Source organism: Lactuca serriola, chromosome 9 (assembly GCF_051521515.1).
Source record: "Lactuca serriola cultivar US96UC23 chromosome 9, Lser_US96UC23_V15, whole genome shotgun sequence".
Classification (NCBI taxonomy): Eukaryota; Viridiplantae; Streptophyta; class Magnoliopsida; order Asterales; family Asteraceae; genus Lactuca; species Lactuca serriola.
This window is the reverse complement of record NC_136416.1, coordinates 209,141,631-209,161,559: the sequence shown is the minus strand read 5'-3', so window position 1 is coordinate 209,161,559 and position 19,929 is coordinate 209,141,631. Positions and strand designations below refer to the sequence as shown.

At 30.2% G+C, this 19,929-nt stretch overlaps 2 protein-coding genes and 2 non-coding genes across 4 annotated transcripts; 1 reads left to right on the top strand and 3 right to left on the bottom strand.

Moving 5' to 3' along the window:
- The first annotated feature begins 6,843 nt into the window (after window positions 1-6,843).
- On the top strand, window positions 6,844-9,605 carry LOC145073923 (sugar transport protein 5-like). The gene is made up of 4 exons (XM_079020394.1): window positions 6,844-7,146; window positions 7,261-7,586; window positions 7,769-8,404; window positions 8,854-9,605. The coding sequence occupies exons 1-4, from the start codon at window positions 7,035-7,037 to the stop codon at window positions 9,265-9,267; spliced, it is 1,488 nt and encodes a 495-aa protein (XP_078876520.1). The 5' UTR covers window positions 6,844-7,034; the 3' UTR covers window positions 9,268-9,605.
- Window positions 9,606-9,684: 79 nt separating this feature from the next.
- On the bottom strand, window positions 9,685-9,758 carry TRNAI-AAU (transfer RNA isoleucine (anticodon AAU)). Its single transcript has one exon. It is a non-coding gene; the product is annotated as a tRNA-Ile (tRNA).
- Window positions 9,759-10,215: 457 nt separating this feature from the next.
- TRNAI-AAU (transfer RNA isoleucine (anticodon AAU)) lies at window positions 10,216-10,289 on the bottom strand. Its single transcript has one exon. It is a non-coding gene; the product is annotated as a tRNA-Ile (tRNA).
- Window positions 10,290-12,131: 1,842 nt separating this feature from the next.
- LOC145073157 (tobamovirus multiplication protein 1-like) lies at window positions 12,132-15,970 on the bottom strand. Its single transcript, XM_079019722.1, has 11 exons — window positions 15,665-15,970; window positions 14,867-14,957; window positions 14,727-14,779; window positions 14,509-14,601; window positions 14,316-14,387; window positions 13,959-14,025; window positions 13,818-13,863; window positions 13,646-13,709; window positions 13,081-13,134; window positions 12,899-12,976; window positions 12,132-12,463 (listed from the first exon to the last, which is right to left on the bottom strand). Exons 1-11 carry the CDS (start codon window positions 15,833-15,835, stop codon window positions 12,371-12,373), a joined length of 882 nt encoding a protein of 293 aa, XP_078875848.1. The 5' UTR covers window positions 15,836-15,970; the 3' UTR covers window positions 12,132-12,370.
- Window positions 15,971-19,929: the final 3,959 nt, after the last annotated feature.

Genomic DNA, 19,929 nt, shown 5'->3' with positions numbered 1-19,929 from the left:
TGGACTTAGTACCTATTAGATAAAGACTGGTAGCTATGGATTTAGTACCCGATGAATAGACTATAGCAGCTATGGAATTAGTGCTTTATGAACGAACATTGGCAGCTATGGATTTAGTGCCAGTCCCATAACCCTGGAAGTAAGGGACTTCGGAATAAATGAATGCAGGATAGATGACTCTTAGGTTAAATCCTTAAAGAGTAAAGAAGATAATGGGGATGGGTAATTGGGTTGATTGTTTGATTGAACATAATAATTATATTATTGTGGGTTGAAAACCCTATGTACTCACCAGGTTTCCCAACCTGACCCAGTCAGTTTATGTATATCACAGGTAACGAAGTGAAGTGACATTACACTGAGAGATTTAAAAGAGATGTAGATCACTAGTGTAAATCATTGTAAGTCTGTTTATGCTTATGTTTCGGTATTAACGATGACATCCCAAACATTTTAAAATGAAATAAATACGTTTCTTCGAAAATGTTTTAATAACGTATTTACCATGTTTTTCTGGGAACAAATTCCGCAACCTTTTTATAAAATGAAGTACTCTGATGTTTATAAAGCATAAACAAAATCGGTCTTTTCTGGCCGTGATTTTGGGGATGTCACAGATTACGTCGGCAAATTTTGAAGTTATTTTTATTTTTTGTTTTTAAAAGATCGCGGTAAGAAAAATTTGTTAGAAATTCATAACTTCTTTATCTGACGTCTGATTTTGCCAGACTTTTTACCGTTGAAATACCATTGTCGAGACCTTCGATTCTCGTTTAGGTCATTCCGGCCAAAAGTCGCTCGATCTCCGTTTCGAGTTTTTAGCTGTCTGTCCCTAAGCTGAACTTGGAAAAATCATAACTTCATCATACGAAGTCAGATTTGGGCGTTCTTTTTACGTATGATCACGGCTTAATGACATCAAACATTGTAGGTAATTATTTAGAGACTTTTTGGACTTTTTATTTCGAAGTTAGTTTCATTATATCAGAAGTGGTTACAATACTTGACTTTTTAGGTCATTACATAGATTTGAAATATCGGGTTGTCACAGTTGATAATCATTTTGAATTCCAGTTTGGGCACCACAAGGGAGGGTCTAGAATCCTTATTGGTCATTAAGTAGATATCTCTAAGATTTGACTTTTAAATCTTTACACTTTTTAACCCTTTTAGGTTCTATAAGTTTCTATTAATTTTTTAAAATACAAATAAGTTACAAACTAGATCACTAATATTCTGTTTTTTCAGTTATTACTTAAATTGTCTTTGTGTGTAAATCAAAATGATCATGCTATTAATAGTAACATTACCAACTGTTGTAATTGTAGACATTATTTCCAACACTACGATTTAACTTACATCCATTGGAGCGTGTAAAAACATTTAAGTACAATAGTAATTTTGTGTTGTTACCAGACAAAATTTGCAATCTTCAGGTTGGTTTTTAATTTATGCATTATCTTTTAATTCACCTAACAATAGGACAATATACTTCTATAAATTAAACATGAACGCAAAGGATCAAACAGATTTATGGATGAAACTTGGCAAACAAATAATAATAATTGAAATTATTATTTGTGACCAATAAACATATAATTCTCAATATCATTTGTCATTTCGTTTACTTTGGATTTTACTGACAAGTAAAAATTAGTTCCCAATATTGATCATCATATTGAGCGTGTTCGACACAGAGCGTTTGGGAGCTTCTCGCTTCTAGCGTTTAACAAAACGCTCCGTTTAAAACAAAAAGCCTCGTTTGACACTACAAACTTCTAGCGTTTAATCAAAACACTCCAAATCCAAAAGTTACTTCATGTAGCGTTTAACAAAACGCTACAAACTACAAGCTACCCGCTACCAGCTAGTTTTTCGAACACGCCCATTGTTTATCTATCAAGTTTGTAATATAACACCAACTTCCTCCCTCCTCCATCCGCATACGAAAAACACATGGACCTTCCACCACCCTTCGAGCCCTCGTTGTATCTCCAATTGCCATAGCTTTTGGCCCCTTCTCATTCTCGGTCAACTCTCCCGTGAAACGGATGAAAATCTCTTTCTTTTAAGTTATAGGTTTTTAAAAGGTTTATGTTTAGTAGTGGAATGGATGAAGGTATATAGGATGAAAACAATGGGAAAAAAAGACATAGGAAAGGAAAGGATAGGTGGGTGGGTATTTATTTTTCTTGTATACAAAAAATAACACTTACATATAATAACAAAAGTCAAATAGTGATTTCACATGGTTTTAACGATCCAAAATAGATGGCGTCAAACCCATAGGATAAATAAATAACATAATTTTTTTTGTCAAGGACAGTCCAAGTTAGAATCACAAAAGAAAAAACAAGACTTGATTCACAAGTTTGTTTTGTAGTTTACTCAAATCCATTTTACAAATTTATCTAAAAGTATAGGATTAATTAAATACAGAAATTATTAGATATATTGTTTATATACAATTTTCCTTGATACACAAGTTTATTTTGTAGTACACAAGTTTCTTCTTATTAATCATAGTAGTATTATTCGATAGGTTGCCAATTTCCATAAATATGATTATTATTGTGTACATATTACACCGTTAGTCAACAAGAAACCTCAATCAATTACAAAATCTAACATGGTATTATACTCTAATTGATCTCGATTTTTCATTTCTCAAAAGACGAATTCCTAAAGCAACTAAATAAGTCGGCCATTCTCCCTCTCTTTCTTTCTTAGTTGCTTCTTTCGTAAGAAACGAAGTTGTCAACGACCTCCCATAACTGTGACAATTAAAGAAAAAACATCATCAACCGTTATTAGAAATAGTAGAAATAAACAAATGTAATAGATTAAGGAAGTTAAATTTGTTTAATATTAATAAAATATGTGATTACGTCCTTACATATTCGTAAAAATATGGCTTGTTAAACCAATAAACTGGAAATCGAATGCGTAAAAAGTTCGGTTACCATATATATATATATATATATACTATCTTATAAAATAAATCTTACTATTTCTAAAAATAGATTGAATAAAATAATAATATTTTTTTAAGACGTCCAAATCATTAAGCTAATTGTACAACTAATCATTAATAAAATAATATTAAAATTTAAACAAACTCCTATAAATCTTCTCTTCCAAGGTTTTGACCAAATCTTTTTTCATCTAAATAAATACTCAACACCCTATAATTTGGCCATTTCATGAATTTTCTTTATTTTTACAATGACATGTTTCTTAAAACTAACTAATGATTGAATTGAAAATAATCATTCTCTATCGAAAAAAATTAATTGTTGAAACAAACTATTTGTCGTCCGCCGCTTTGCGGGTAAACGGCTAGTATATATATATATATATATATATATATATATATATATATATATATATGTGTGTGTGTGTGTGTGTGTGTGTTCAAATGTTTTCACTATCTATTGTGTGCATGGTCCAGAATCAATCATACATGCACACAATAGATAGTGAAAACAAAATAACCTAACCCTATATATATATATATATATATATATATATATATATATATATATATATATATATATATATATATATATATTATGACATATTTGGAAAGCACATGTTAGCGTGAGTCCAAAAATATAAAGTTTGTAAAAAACAAACTTCATATGAAGGAAATATAAATTTTATAAAATATAAAAATCAAATGCACGTAAAAACTTGCGTCGATAAAGTTACAGAGAGATCAGTTGATTAATGCATATTAAATGTTGAATATGTAATTAATATCCATTATATCTTTCTTCAATATGTAATATGTATTAATTACTTTTTTAAAATAAGTAAAATGATTGGTCCAGAATCAATCATACATACACATAATAGATAGTGAAATATATATATATATATATATATATATATATATATATATATATATATATATATATATATATAGGTAAAGTGAATATACCTAACAACCTTATATAAGCTTAGGTACCTAACCTCATCAAACTACGTCATTTTGCATTAAATTTTAATTGCAATCATCCAAGGTTCTTAAACTTCATCCCTAAACTTGATTTACTTCAAAAAAAATTTAGGAATTCATCATTTTATTTCTCCTACATCCTTTCGTTTGTAGCGGTAGGATATGAAGCCCATCAGGTGGTATTCGATAGAAAGACGTGATGTAAAAGAAAGATATTGGCGAAAGTCCAAAGATTATGGAAGTAATCAAGTTATTTGGTTGAAGTTTAAGAACCTTAGGCAATTACAATGTAAATATGATACAAACCAATGTAGTATTATGGAGTTAGGTACCTAAACTTATATAAGGTTGTTAGGTATATTCACTTTACCCTATATATATATATATATATATATATATATATATATATATATATATATATATATATATATAATGACATATTTGGAAAGCACGTGTTAGGGTGAGTCCAAAAATATAAAGTTTGTAAAAATCAAACTTCATATGAAGGAAATATGAATTTTATTAAATATAAAAATCAACTGCACGTAAAAACTTTGTGTCGATAAAGTTACAGAGATCAGTTGATTTTTACCTAAAGTCATAAAAAGGAGAATCGTAATACTCCTTGAGATAAGATTTTTGAGACGAAGAAGACAAAAAACAGAGCCCGTATGAGGAAATGTTATGCTTTTTATAAAATTATTTTGGGATCAACTAAAATAAACTAACTGAAAGTTGTAGTACTCGTCGAGACCATCGCGTGAGTATAAAGAACGTCGAAAATGAGACTCGTACACGGGAGTTACAGAATTTTCAAAATCCATAAAACGGGACACCAGATTCGCGATGATACGAGTGACGTGGCCCAAGAGAGACACGTGTTCGTGCCCGGGTGGAGCCAACGCATACGCGCACAATGCACACCCTTATAAATACATGACACGTGTCTCAAGACTTGCTATAAATAGCAGGTTAGAACATTTCTTCACACCTATCAAATCCTCTCTCTCGATCCTTGAGCCTCGCGACCTCTTGAGTGACCCCGAGTCTCAACGCGACAATCACGAGCCCCTGAAAAGCACGCTAATAGGATGAGTTCACGATCCCACTTTTACATTTTCAAAAGTTTTCCATGAGGAATACATGTTAATTAATAAATTATTGATTTCTAAAATTATCATTAGATATTATATCATAATTTTTCATGCAACATTGATGTACTCATCGGGATAATATTTATGACTCATAGTCACTCTGCCTAAATGTCATGCATAATATTATGCTTAGTGTTATATTGCACAAATATTTAGAATAATATTATGTATGATAGTTATTCTTTCCAAATCTTTAGAATAATATTATGTCTAACCGTTACTATGATCAAATTTGTCAGATAATGTTGTATCTAGGCAATACTCTACTCCGATACCCATTAGATCATGTCCCGTCATGGTATCATTTAACTTATATTTTCACCAAAGGGTTGCCTAGAGTTTTATTCGATGATTTCTGCATCAGTCTCAATATTTGGTCGCTTACAACTTCAAATGTGAGGGACCATTAGATATACCTTACCTAGTCATGTTTATTTATTTATTTTACACATGTTTGCTTGGTACACAAATGTGTTTCCTTGTTATACAAGTTTCGTTTATTGGTATTATTATTAGATTAGGTTGCTATTTCCATTAACAGGATTATTATTATTATTATTATTATTATTATTATTATTATTATTATTATTATTATTATTATTACACCATTGGTTAATGAGAAACATCAAGAAGTTACACAGACTTATATAAATAATATTTTCTTTTATTAAAAATCTTGATTGTAGCAACATATACATCAAATTTGTCTGTTTTGGAGTGATAATGAGTCAAGTTGTCACTATGGGGTTGACATATTTAACTTTGAAAATTTTAACCAACTCTAACTTGCATAATTAAATAAACAAGTTGAGAATTCTCAATCCAACTTAATATGTATATTAAATGAATTAAAATTATATGGACATGTATATTTTTTAAAGCCCAACATTTTTAATAATGAAATGAACTCAGGTTTATCCCACTTAATTTTTTTAAACAAATAAACACCTAATTAACTATGTTGCATACTCTAATAATTGTTAAAAAAAAACTAGATAAAAAAGTTACAAACTTCAATAATCGTTTAAGTTTGAAAAAATACAACCACAGACATATAAACAAAGATAAATAATTAAAATATTGATCGTTGACTATTAATATATAATAAATAATAAATGAAAATAAGATATAATATTCTAAACCGATTGACGAGTTGAAATAATAAAATAATGTTGCAGAAAATCTCAATCCAACTTATTAATTATTAGACTGACGGATCCAATCGCTTTTTACGAGTTCAATCGGTAATAACATCTCCTTTAAAATTTTCCATGATCATATAAACCCATCGCCACATTTTTTGTTTACTCATAAAATATGTCATGCTATGTGTCAAATTAAATCCATGTCAAAACTTAGAGAAACAAATTAAAAAATTTTAATCTAGTTTGGTTAGTTGTGGATCTCCCATTGTGAATCTGTTGAATTAAAAGATGCAAATTTGTAATTGAATTAGCAAATGATTAAGCGAAACTTGATTTTGAATTCATCTATATTTATTGAATTGTTGATGATTTTTTCTCATCGTTGATTGTATTTTATATTGATTTCCGTTTGTTTTATGGTTTTTCCCAATATAAAATAAGTAAATGCTTATAATATTAAAGTCAAATTATAAAAATCAAAATATTATTATAACTCAATAGGAAAAACATGTCGTAAACAATAAACATAAATGATTATCTCATTTTTCCTTACCTATCATTTTCTAAATTCCTTCAAATTTTTATATGAAACATTCGAAAAAAAAAAATCCGCGGCATATCTATCACCACAATTTTCAACGCCATTTCGCAAACATCTAATCTATCATCTTCATCCAAAATCATTTTCCAGAAGGAAGAACATAGAAATCAAGGAAATTTACTCGATAACATCTATCTATCAAATTACGTACGTGCATAATCAAGTCAACAAGTATGGAAGAAAATGAAGAAGTCGAAAAAACGCCATTGACAGACACCGTCGTCTACATTTGTATAATTGCAGGTTCTGCTGGTTTAATGTATGGATACGATACCGCGGTTTCAGGTACAACTTCTTAATTTCTATCAATTTATAGATGCAATTCGCAGAATTACATCAAAATAGTTGTAGAATATTATATTAAACCTAACCTGACCTTGTGATCGATCGTATTTGTAGGAGGTGTAATGATGATGAAGCCATTTCTGAAAAAATTCTTCCCGGCGATTCTGTTGAAGATGATAGATAACGATATGAAACAAGACCAATATTGTAGATTCAATAGCCATAGATTAACGGCGTTTATCTCGTCGATGTTCATCGCTGGATTGATATCGTCGTTGTTAGCTGGTCGTGTGACGAGTTTGATCGGACGAAAACTTAGCTTGATTACCAGCGGAATCCTGTTCTTGACCGGAAATGGCCTTGAAGTTTTCGCACAGAACCTCGCTATGCTTATCGCCGGCCGCCTCTTCGTAGGGTTTGGAGTTGGCTTCGCTAATCAGGTGTGCACTTTTTATATCATGTAAGTTCCCTTAGGAATTCGCATAACAAATTAAATAATTTTTTATATATTTTTTTATTATGGTAATTAAAAATATATATGATTAAATAAACACAGGAGAATTCAATAAATAAAAATTCAATAAGTTTTATTTACAATTACTTATAATCTGTTTTCTACAAGGCTGCTCCGGTTTACATAACAGAAATGGCACCATCAAAATGGCGAGGAACGCTCAACACGGCTTTCCAATTCTTTGTATGCTGCGGGAGTGTACTCGCCAGCATAATCAATTTCGGTGCAAGCCACTCAAACACCAATCTTGGTTGGCGGCTTGCGCTGGGATATGCAAGTCTGCCAGCCACCCTGTTAATTATCGGGGCTATATTTATCCCCGACACTCCGTCCAGTTTGATCCAACGGGACAAACTGGACGAGGCGTTGACCACACTGTCTAGAGTGCGGTCAACTAAGGCCGAAGCCGAGGCGGAGCTAAAAGACCTGGTTAGCTCTACCGAGGCCATCAAATTGAATACTCAGAATCCATATCTAAAGATATTGGAGCTACGGTACCGTCCACAATTGATATTGACTGTGGCGATTGCGGGTTTTCAGCAGTTAACTGGGGTGGGTATGGTGGCGCTTTATGCACCGGTGGTGATGAGGACTATCGGGATGGGGACGGAAGAGTCGTTGTTAGCAGCGGTAGTGATCGGGTTTGTGAATTTGGTGTCGGTACTCATGTCAACTTGTATGGTTGATAAGATCGGAAGACGGTTTCTGTTTATAGGTGGCGGTATACAAATCATTTTCTCTCAGGTTTGTTTCTTATTATGAAAAAAAAATAAACCCAAACAAATACTAAATGAAAACTCAAAAAACCAAACCTGCGTATTGGTTTTTGTTTATAGAAATTTTATCAGAAATTTTTTTTATTAATTTTGTGACAATTAAAACCCTCTCATAATTTCACTATAAACAAATAAAAAAAATCCTATTTTAAGTATGTTAAATCCTCCCATTGTTTCAATCTATATGAAAAAACCAGATTGACGAAGAAACTGGAACATACAAGGACAAACTGGTAATTTCACATGGACTTAATAGATGCACCATTAAGTTAAACCATTCATTGAGAAATCCAAACAATATAAAAAAAATAAAAATAAAACTCAATCAAATCAAACCATGATCATCCCTGTTATTCAAACTATTGAAACAAATCGAATTGAAGAACTTACTTATTAAAAAAAAAAAATCAAATGAAGGTTTTCATCGCGTGCACACTAGCCATTCAATCACAAATCGTGATCGAGGGGTTTCCAAAAAACTACGGGGTGGTGGTCCTGGTCCTAATGTGTCTCATCTCATCGGCATTCGGATGGTCATGGGGCCCACTTACATGGCTCGTCCCAAGTGAAATTTTACCAATCGAGGTCCGTGCAGCAGGAACCGGCATAAGCGTTGCAACAAATCTGTTAATCACTTTTATCCTGGCTCAGTTATCGATGGCGATGTTATGTTATATGAAATTTGGGTTGTTTTTGTTTTATGGTGCCACGACTTTGCTTATGACTATGGTTATCGGTGTCTTTTTGCCCGAAACCAAAGGGGTCCCACTTGAATCGATGGAGAGTGTATGGAATGAGCATTGGTTTTGGAAATGGGTTCTTTCTAGTTAGATTCTTTTGCAAATGTTTAATGTTGAATTTCCCTCCAAATTTAGCAACGGAAAACGGTTTGGTAGCAAATTATGACACACAATTATGATTGGGTAATCATTTTGCAACGAACTCCATAGCATCTTTCTATGTGATTTGGCATCCGGAATGCTTTCCCTCCGAATTTAGCAAAGGGATACAACATTGCTATGGACAAATAAACTATCATATCACTACATACATGTGAGAATTACTAGGAAAGTTTTGTAGCTGTTTGGAATTTTCTTGTAGAGTTAAATCAACATAGAATGAGATGAAATATGTCGCTGTTGTTCTGAAAGGATTTAGAATGTTTTTAAGAGATGAAAGGATATAAAGAAATGTTCTGTAATATGAAAATTCAATATTGGAAAAATTAACAAAAAGAATTGTTAATAATGGCCCATGCAGGTCTCGAACCTGCGACCTTCGCGTTATTAGCACGACGCTCTAACCAGCTGAGCTAATAGGCCGAATCTGACACATTTTAATCGCAATTCATTAAATAGCTATATTATCGTACGTGTGTTATATATCTTCGTTGTGCATCTTGAATGATTCCCCTCCAAATTTTTGTGCCATTTTTTATATTCCCTCCAAAATTAGCAATGGACTACAATTTCTTAGCAAATTCCGTCACGAAATTGATTGGGACCATTATTGTGTAGCAAAACTCCATGGGAGAACAGCTACAAATTTTGATTTTTGTTTAGCAAAACTTTGTAGTTGTTTCAAAATTTTCTTGTAGCGATAAATAAGCATAGTATGAGATGAAGTATGTGGGTACCACGTGGTCGATTGTTTTGAAAGGATTTAAAATGTTTGTTTCAAATGGTCCTGTGTTTTGAAGGAAAGAAGATAGATGTTTGTACTTTGTATAATTTGTAAAAAGTAAAAACAAAATGAAAAATAATCAAAAAACGGGTACTGTGGCCCATGCAGGTTTCGAACCTGCGACCTTCGCGTTATTAGCACGACGCTCTAACCAACTGAGCTAATGGGCCGAATTTGTTTCTTTGGCACATATCCGCTACAAATACATATCTCAAGGGGTTTTAATGATTTTACCCGAATAACACCAATACTTTAGACTTGTTTGTAATTAAGAATTAATAAATATTTCTTACAGATTTAGATCCTCTTTTTTTATTTTACTATTTTTTTTGCCAAATTACTCATTTATAAAATACTATACGTTTATATAAGTAGTTATTACTTAAATGTGGTATATTTGGAAATTTTACATGTAGAAAAGTTTCATAAGATCATAAAAAAAAAACATGAAAACTATTCGTATTTTTGAAATATTTGAAGTTAAAAAAACAATCACAACTTAAATCAATAAGTAAGAAATAACCTTTTCGTTTTATTTTCTTTCTTTATGGTAATGTAAGGTTTGGATGAACGAATATTTTGTTTTTAAAATATAATTATTTTACCATTTTATTTATAATTTATCCTATAAAAACACACACATCACATGTCAAATGCAAAATCCTGCAATTCAAAACTAGGATTTAACAAGTCATTACAAAAGAAACACAAACCAAAACCAAAATGTACACATCTAACTCCTAAGTATCTTAAGCCAGACTACAATCACTACTCGTCTAACAATAGCAATCAAGTTTCAAAATTCAAAACTATTTATCATCCGTGAATACTCTGATAAAAAAAAAGTATATACCCATGATCCGTATTACTGTCATACTCTTGGGCTAACCCGAACGACGTCTGAACCACTGACTCACGTAATGCCCATTGTTGGGCCCACTGCCAACATGGACAACCACCACAAATAAAGAATATTCAGAATTAGATGTTGTTTTGTGTTTGTGTTTGTTAGTTTTAACTCCAATGGAAAGACGATACGATATGATAACTTTTTGTATCTTCCAAGATGTTCCATGTATTTAAATCGTTTTAAATGGATCACTAATATGTATTGTGCCTTTTTTATTTTCACCATTTTTTCTGCTTCCTGCAAGCTATCAAAATAACAACATACTTTACTTTTCACCCGTAATATCAATAGGGTAAATTATACGGATGATCCCTATGATTTAGAGCAATCTACGTGTTTGATCCCTAACAACTTTTTTTTAACTTAGAATGTCCTTATTTTATATATTTGTTGCACGTTTGATCCCTATCCGTTCTAAAAAGACTGATTTATCCTTATTATTTTCTTTTATATTTTTTTAAATTATCAATTAATTATAAAATATTAATTAAATGTGAAAAAGATATTAATTAAATATTAAAACTGGATGCGTCCCACCACCCCATTACTACTCCACCCACCACACCCCACATCTAAAAGTGGTAAAAATTGACACGACATAAAACTCAGCACGAAATAAACGGGTTTTGATAAGATTTTTCAAATTGTTTAAATAAATAGATTGACACAACACGACATGAAAATTAGACAGGTAAAATTAAAGTTGAGAAATTCAACTCGAATATGACCCGTTTAGTCCCAGTATTTTGTTTAACATAAAAGTCCCGATTATTTCATTTTAGCTCAAGTTTACAAAAAAGTTTTTGGCTTCTCAAACATAACAATTTAAAAAAGCTCAAAAAATGAATTAACTTATCAGCTAATTGTGACGCGCCAAACACAGCCTAAATTAGTCATGTTTTTCATACAGCCTCTAAATGACCTTCAACGACCGAACCCTACCTTCTCTAACCATTACGAGATCAAAATCGTTCAGCACTAAATAGTTCAATTTTATAAAACAAACACAATACCCATATGAAAGTAAACTAAAATCAACTTCTAATGATTCGCTACTTTGATTTTTTTTTCATTTCTAACATAACTTACTTTTCACATCAACTGACAAATAAAAAAAATCAAATTTAAAAATCCCGGCCCAAAAATACTCTGGAATTACAAAAATACCTGAAAAAATGTCTTCTATGTTGGTCATGCTGTTAGCAAGCAAGACATACAGCTGATGATTTTTTAAAATCTTATTCTCAACAAAACATGAATAATAAAACAAACATATTCGCACCATAAGCTGTGAAACACTGAAACTTGATATACAGGAAAAAAAGGTGATGCCAGGTGGCATCATTTGATTGGATGATAATGATCCGACATGCGTCTTGGTGGAAGTTTTCTGAGAATGAAAAGCACCAAAGCCGATGGTATGATCTCTACGATCTGGATCAACAAGAGAAAACAATAAAATATGGTGTTACAAGGGCAAAATGGTCATTTATTTTTTTTATTCACATTAATGGGAAAAATAAAAAGAGACATGACCTTAACTTCTGACTGTTTCTTTTTTATTTAATGTGTCAAGCCAAGAAAAAAACAGGCTTAGTGTATTAAGACACTAAACTATTTACATATTTGCCCTTCTGTTTTACCACCCAACTCCTCTCATATTAAAATTTGTAATTAATATAAAACTTGTTTTTTGGAATATAAGGGTAAAGTGGTCATTTAGCAACTCATTCAGACGATTTATTCAAAAAAAAACGACCTAATGTATGTAACACTTTATCAAGACAAACACTTAATGTGAACAAAACCAACAAAAAGTAAATAAATAAAATATTGATTTCTGATTAAAATAATGAATTTTGAAATTACCATGTAGTAGATAAAATCAAGAATGGGATGATCCAGAACATGAATATCGGCTTCCTCATAAAATGCAGATATGGCAACCTATTTTACAAAATAATTTCAGTTATTGTAATTTGTAAGCAAAAGTAATGGAAGTTGGAATGAGGAGGGCATTTACGTCTTTTGCACAGATAATTCTTGCTTACCATTACACATCTTATTAAGAAACATGTGCAGCAAATTCCTGTCACAAATCCCACCTATGAAAAAAAAAAAAAAAAGTGAAAGTGAAACATTGTAGCATAAATTGGTAAAATAAAAAGTGACATTGTTGCATAAAATTGTTAAGAAGATGAAACATATTTTATATTTGGATAAATGCAAGATATGGTAATGTAGTTTCATTTATTTGTGTAATACTATAACAACATACTACTTTCATTTCTTTCTATCACAACATTGTATTTTCAACATTTTACTTATTATGGTATTGCAATTTATAAAATTTATTAACCCCTCAACTTTTTTTTCAGATAAAACCCTCAACCTTTTAATTTTTTTCCGAAAAACCCCTCAAAGTTTTGCTTTTTTCCCAAAAAATCCCTCACATTTGACAAGTTTTTCCAGAAAAGAACTGCTAAAAGGGAAAAATGGAAAAAAAAAAATACGAAAGAAAAAAAATGCAAGGTCTTTTCAGAAAAAAATAAAGTTGAGGTTTAATATGGAAAAAACACAATATGTAAGGTCTTTTATGAAAATAACCATTTTTACCTCATGCAGTTTTTTTTGGCGACCTCTTGATTCAATTGGAAAGCGCCTAAGCATCACAAACAACCTTCAAGAATAAAAGAAATTCATTATGTACAAATAAGAAAAACAGTTATTTATTTATTTATTTATTTTGAGGGGGGTCATAGTTTCATAGCATTAGATGGATAGATACCTCCCACCATATATAATGAATCCCAGAGCAGCACAGAATGAAATAACTGCATAAACAATAAAAATATTAACTGATGATGAAATTTCAAATCTTAAAAGCAAAATAATCACATTTCTGGATGAAATTATATCATTTTTTTACCTGAAAAGAAGAGTTCAGCAATCTCCACACCAACAGGGCTGAATCTCATATATATCCAGATACAAATCTAGTGTTCAAATGCAATTAGAACATAGTTCAATGACAATATATATATATATATATATATATATATATATATATATATATATATATATATATATATATATATATAAGCACTTGTACTTTCATCATTGTTATCGATTTAGCCACTTACCTATTTTTCTTTGTGGTTAAAACATTATACTCTCATTAACTATTGAAAAAACACAGCATAGTTTCACCATTTTATCGATTTATCCACTGAGTTCTTATTCTTTTTATAAGTTTCTGTAGTTTGGCTGTGAGTTTTTGTATTACCTGAAGGAAATATACAGCTCCATTGACAATGAAATATGCAGGTCTGAGTTTATCAGCTGGGAGACTTCTTGCCTGATATTCAGAGACAAGAACCACATTTATTATTTATATGATTATATCAACAAAAACATTACAGTATTGTGAGTAAAGATGATAAAAAGAAAAGATTACAGAGTTTCTTGATTGTGAATACCTGATGGTATATCTCAGCCCAGAATAACACAAGCAGTGTGTATGTTGAGAAAAATAGAAGACCAGGAAAATCAAGAAGTATTATATCTAATACCTACAGTGTCAAGAGTAAGAGTAACAGCTATTTAGCATAACTAAATAACAAATGAGTAATGATGTAATAATAGTTTCTTGTTTTGTCATTATTATAGAAGTAGAAGATGCAAAAGGGTAACTTACTTTTGGCTCGTTGTGAAAAACAAACCAGTAAAATCCAAATTGAAGAGCTCTTACTGTGGAAAGGCATATGAATGTACAAGAATCAAATATACAGGGAGATAAAAAGGTAAAGAAATTATGAAAATGAGTAGCAACCTTACATCCATTGACCACAAAATTCATCAAGTGGAAAACTTTTTGTGTTGTCCATCCGTATTCTGGCACTCTCAATTGAATGCGAATAAGTTGCACCTGTGTGTGTGTATTCAGAGATGATTATAGTCTTATACACTCAAGCAACCACAAATCATAAACTATATTTCAATCTGAAAATTAATTTAAAAAGTCATTCACGTGAGGAATCATGGTTTGTTTCATTGGTATCAATGAGATAGTCATCATTACTTGTGTTATTAACATGTTTGATGATTAATGTCAAATATCTTATCTATTATCAATGTTGTAATCTGAATCTATGAGAACAAATAAAACCATGTTAGGTCAAACAATTTGAACTTTAAGTGAAGATGAAAATAACATAATTCCTCCAAAAGTCTAGAACCCCAAGATGATTGGAACATAAAGTCAGAAAGTAGCTTTTTGGAGAGATGAAGAACTGTTACTACCCTGAGAGAATCCAAATATTTAACAAGTAATAGCCCTGTTTCATATTGCACTACTTGAGTTCAATAACTAACCTTGAAGACAAACACCATTAAATCATAACAAAGCTGCTAACTTCTATGATCAGTAATTTTCGAAATCCAAAATTTTGAGTTAATTACAATTGGTACTAAACATTTCACGGAAAATTGAAACAAACACATATGCAATCAAACGATTTACTCGAATAATAAAGGTTAAAACGCACTCTAATTTCAAAACCCCAAACTGAAATCCACTTTAGGTTAAACAAATTTCAACCGTATTCCCTCATAAGATCCAAATCATGAACATACCAGCGCAATTAGAGCCACGAGTGCATAAGCAGCACAGAGAGCGTAAAAAACTCCTTCCTGCCATAGTGGCGATTCGTCGATCTCATCCCACCATTGCAGCAACAAGCTTCCACCCACTGATTTATATTCGAAAGCGGCGAAACGCCTCGTTCCCAGCGCCGACGACGCCATTATCAATTGACACAAACTCAATCAAGAAGAAGAGAAGAAGAAGAAGAAGAGGATCAAATTTCAGCTCTCCAACAACAATGAAACTAGAGATTGGTGCAGGTGGCGAAGGAGTGGGCGTGACATGTGAGAGATTCAACTCTCTCTATATATATTTATTTATTTTACATGTTTCTTTCATTTATACTTTTTTTCACTTTCAAAAAATAATTGTTATTTAATTGGAAAATTTTATTAAAAGAACTCACATTTTCAACATTCATTTGAAAATGTCAAATGTGGTATTTGTTTTTCTACAGAAAATCTTTAGTAATATTAAAAATTAAAATTTACTTTCTAACAATCGAACGTAAGTTTAATCATTAGAGATAAATATAAATCATTTTTTTTTAAAACCGAAACAAATTGAAAATTTTTGTTTTTTACTTTTCAAAACCTTGCTTTTGTTTTGTTTTGTTTTTTTTTCATTTAGGGTTTTAAGCTTTTGTTTTTCACTTTTATATGTTGGTTTTATAATAATACTAATGTAACACCTTTTAATAGCTGGTTTGACCGATATAAAAATAATAAATTAAAATTTATTTTCTTTTATAGCGTCCTACTTTTATTATTCACATTATAACATTGTAGTATGAAAAATTTACCTAATTATAGATATATACCTCAAATCTTTTGTTTTTTTTTAAAACTATCTTCTTGAAATAAAACATATTTTAAAATAATTGTCTTCTTAGTTTTGATTCAATTTTTATATTTTAAATTTAAACAATTTTTTTATATGCAAAACATATAACCAGGAATTCATTTTCAATTGGTCATATATTTTCAATTTGTTTTTTCACATCCTATAATATTTATAAAAAAAATAATTTTATCTGTTTTCTTATTTATTCTAAAGATTTGATTTATTTTTAATTATTAAACTCTCCAAGTTATCCACAATTGTATTAAATGGTTATATAAGAATATATTGATATAAAATAAGAAATCATTTATTTCTTTCATCTATTTAAAAAAATAATAAGATACAATTTCTAATAATAAGTGCCCTCAAAACAAAATTACATTATATTAAAAAGGGATTTGAAATTGAATATGAAATGGAAAGGATTGTAAATTGAATATTATAACCATCTTCTCAATTAGAGGTATAATAAATACTATATAATATATCCCCATTAATTAGGAAGATAATGGTAAGTTGGTAATTTAACTTTTAGATTGAATGAGAGGCGAAAAAGACATGTGGCAAAAATCGATTTTTTTATTAGAATAAGAAGGTTACTAAAAATAGAAAACATGTAATTTCTAAAATATAATAAAAGAGAGGCCAAAACATGTTTAACATTTTATATTTCAATAGAATCCATAAATACATGAGAGTTATTTTAACTTTTAATATACTTAATCAATAGAATATATGCATGAAAACGACATAATATTTAACATGTTTTTGGTTCGGTTCGATTTTTTCAGTTTATCCACACACACACACACACACATATATATATATATATATATATATATATATATATATATATATATAGGGTTAGGTTATTTTGTTTCTAGTAACTATTGTGTGTCAGAATGCACATATCTGGACCATCGGATGGAATATAATCAAAGGTCATGATCTGAGGGTCTATGATAGTAGAATAGGATAACATATACCATATAATCACACAAATTTCAGCATAAGGGCATTTTAGTCAATTAACCTATATTAAAAAAGGAAATTTTCAGATTTTTAGGGATAATTAATTCCTTTATTTTTAAAAATCTGAATATTTTAAATTAATTCAAAATTAAAAATTCGATTTTATTCTGTCAGAATGTTAGAATGTTAACCATAAACTATTAAATATATTTTTCGATTTTATTCTGTCAGAATGATAGAATGTCAACCATAAACTAGTAAATACATTCTAAAAAGAATACACAAAATCAATTCTTGAACTAACAATATACCAAATAATTACATTGTATGATTGTGATTCATTGAATAATAACAACATTCTGAAAGAAAAAAAGAAAAAAAAAACATCACAATCTAACAAAAACACTAATCTATTCTGATAGAATATTATTTTTTAGCAACATTTTATACATTGTAACATAACACATTATGGTATAATACACTTTCATTCTCTATGTTTTCTTCCTTCTCCACATCAATGTTAGCCTCTTCAAAACCTAAATCCACAAAGAAAACATAATCAAGATTCAAAAATTAAAAAATTCAATGCATTCTAAGAGAATAAAAACTATAAATTCTGACAGAATGTACTTGTTGTTGACAATTATTCTCAAACATTCTAACAGAATACATTTATATAAAATAAATTCTAATAGAATACATTACATAATTCAAGAGCTGTGATTGTATACAGAATTCAATAGTTGTGATTGAATCATCAACACACATATGCATTCATTCCCAGTCATTAATTCAAGAAACAAACACACATTTACATTATCGATTTAGAAATATGAACACCAATTTTGACTTTTTCGAAACAAAATCCAACTTATGACTGTGAAGTGCAAGTTGTATCAGAATATTTCTTCAATCGAACAGAAATAAACCATTGAAGAAATCGAATTTAATAAGATGATGAACACAATCTCGATCTTGAAAAAAATCGAGATAAAATCAATCTCGATTGAGGTAAATAATTTCCAGTTATATCCCCTAGTTGTTGGATTACCGGACCAAAGAAAGAAGATCAGGAGGCTGCCAGAGGATACCTCCATCCAAGTACCTGCAATCGTCGGGATTTCCTCACCGTTTGCTCCTCGCTTCTCATTCGTGTTCATAGACCCCACAACAGCGCCACTGCTCCTCCGCATCCCCTTCTTCACCCTCATCGACCCCAGAATCCATCATCGATTGCGAGACGAGAGTATGTGCTCCCCTTTGGATCCATCGATTGTAGAAGAAGAAGTAGAATCGGTGATGGTGATGGTGTTGATGTCGATGATGAAGTGTTCGGCCGCAAGCATATCTAGGTCAAATATATTTAGTTTAATTCCTTAATTGAATGATTAGTTTATTTCCTTAATTGAATGATTTAAATTAAATAATTTCCTTAAATAAAAGTACAAAAGGTCCAAAATACCCTTTAATGATTTATTTAATTATTTATTATTTCTTGAATTCTCATTGGTGCATTTAGACACACAATAGTTGCTAAAAACATTTGAACCTAGCTCTCTCTCTCTCTCTCTCTCTCTATATATATATATATATATATATATATATATATATATATATATATATAATAAAAACCAAACTAAACAAAGCAATCGATATTTCTAAAACCAAAAACTTGAACGTTGAGCTTTCATAACAATTCATTTTTTTTTTCAGTTTTTGGTATGGATTTCATTACTAACATCATTCAACATTGGTCATCTCCTTTATATCACTCTTTTAGCATCCTCTTCGTGTTGAGTCATTAAATGAAGCATTTTATCATCTTGATGGAAAAGAATTCTCTTTATCATTGATGGAATTCCCATGAGAATGTTTAGTTTATATTGGATTTTGATGTTCTCCTAAACTAGAATATTGTCCCTAAGAGTAAGTGTTACACTAGCATGTTACTCATCTTGTTGAAGCATATTGCTTTTTGTACTCACCATAGTTTCTTTACATAATTAAGAGTTGAACATATATAAAACTCAAAATTTCTAGATCATAAAGCACATGGTATACTAGTAGGAAATGCTAGGTTTAGAGACCTCAAGGCATGCTACTAGACACTTTCAAATCATACGCTAAGCATTGTGGTTAAGTATAAGAATTACTGGTTTATAACCCGTGGAAACCACGGTTAGAAAATTAATTAAACTTTCTAAGTAAAGACTCAAAATTATTAATCATTGATTCAAATAAATACGTAAAATATATCATCTTATAATTTGTATAAATTTTATTTTATTATAATTTGTATAAATTTTATTTTATTTTTATTCTAATATTATTAATTTAATGTAATTAAAATGTGATTTAAATTTTGAAATTTGAAATTTGAAATGGAGAATTAATAGATTGATAAATGTCATGATATTAATTACAAGTGCCAATAGATTGA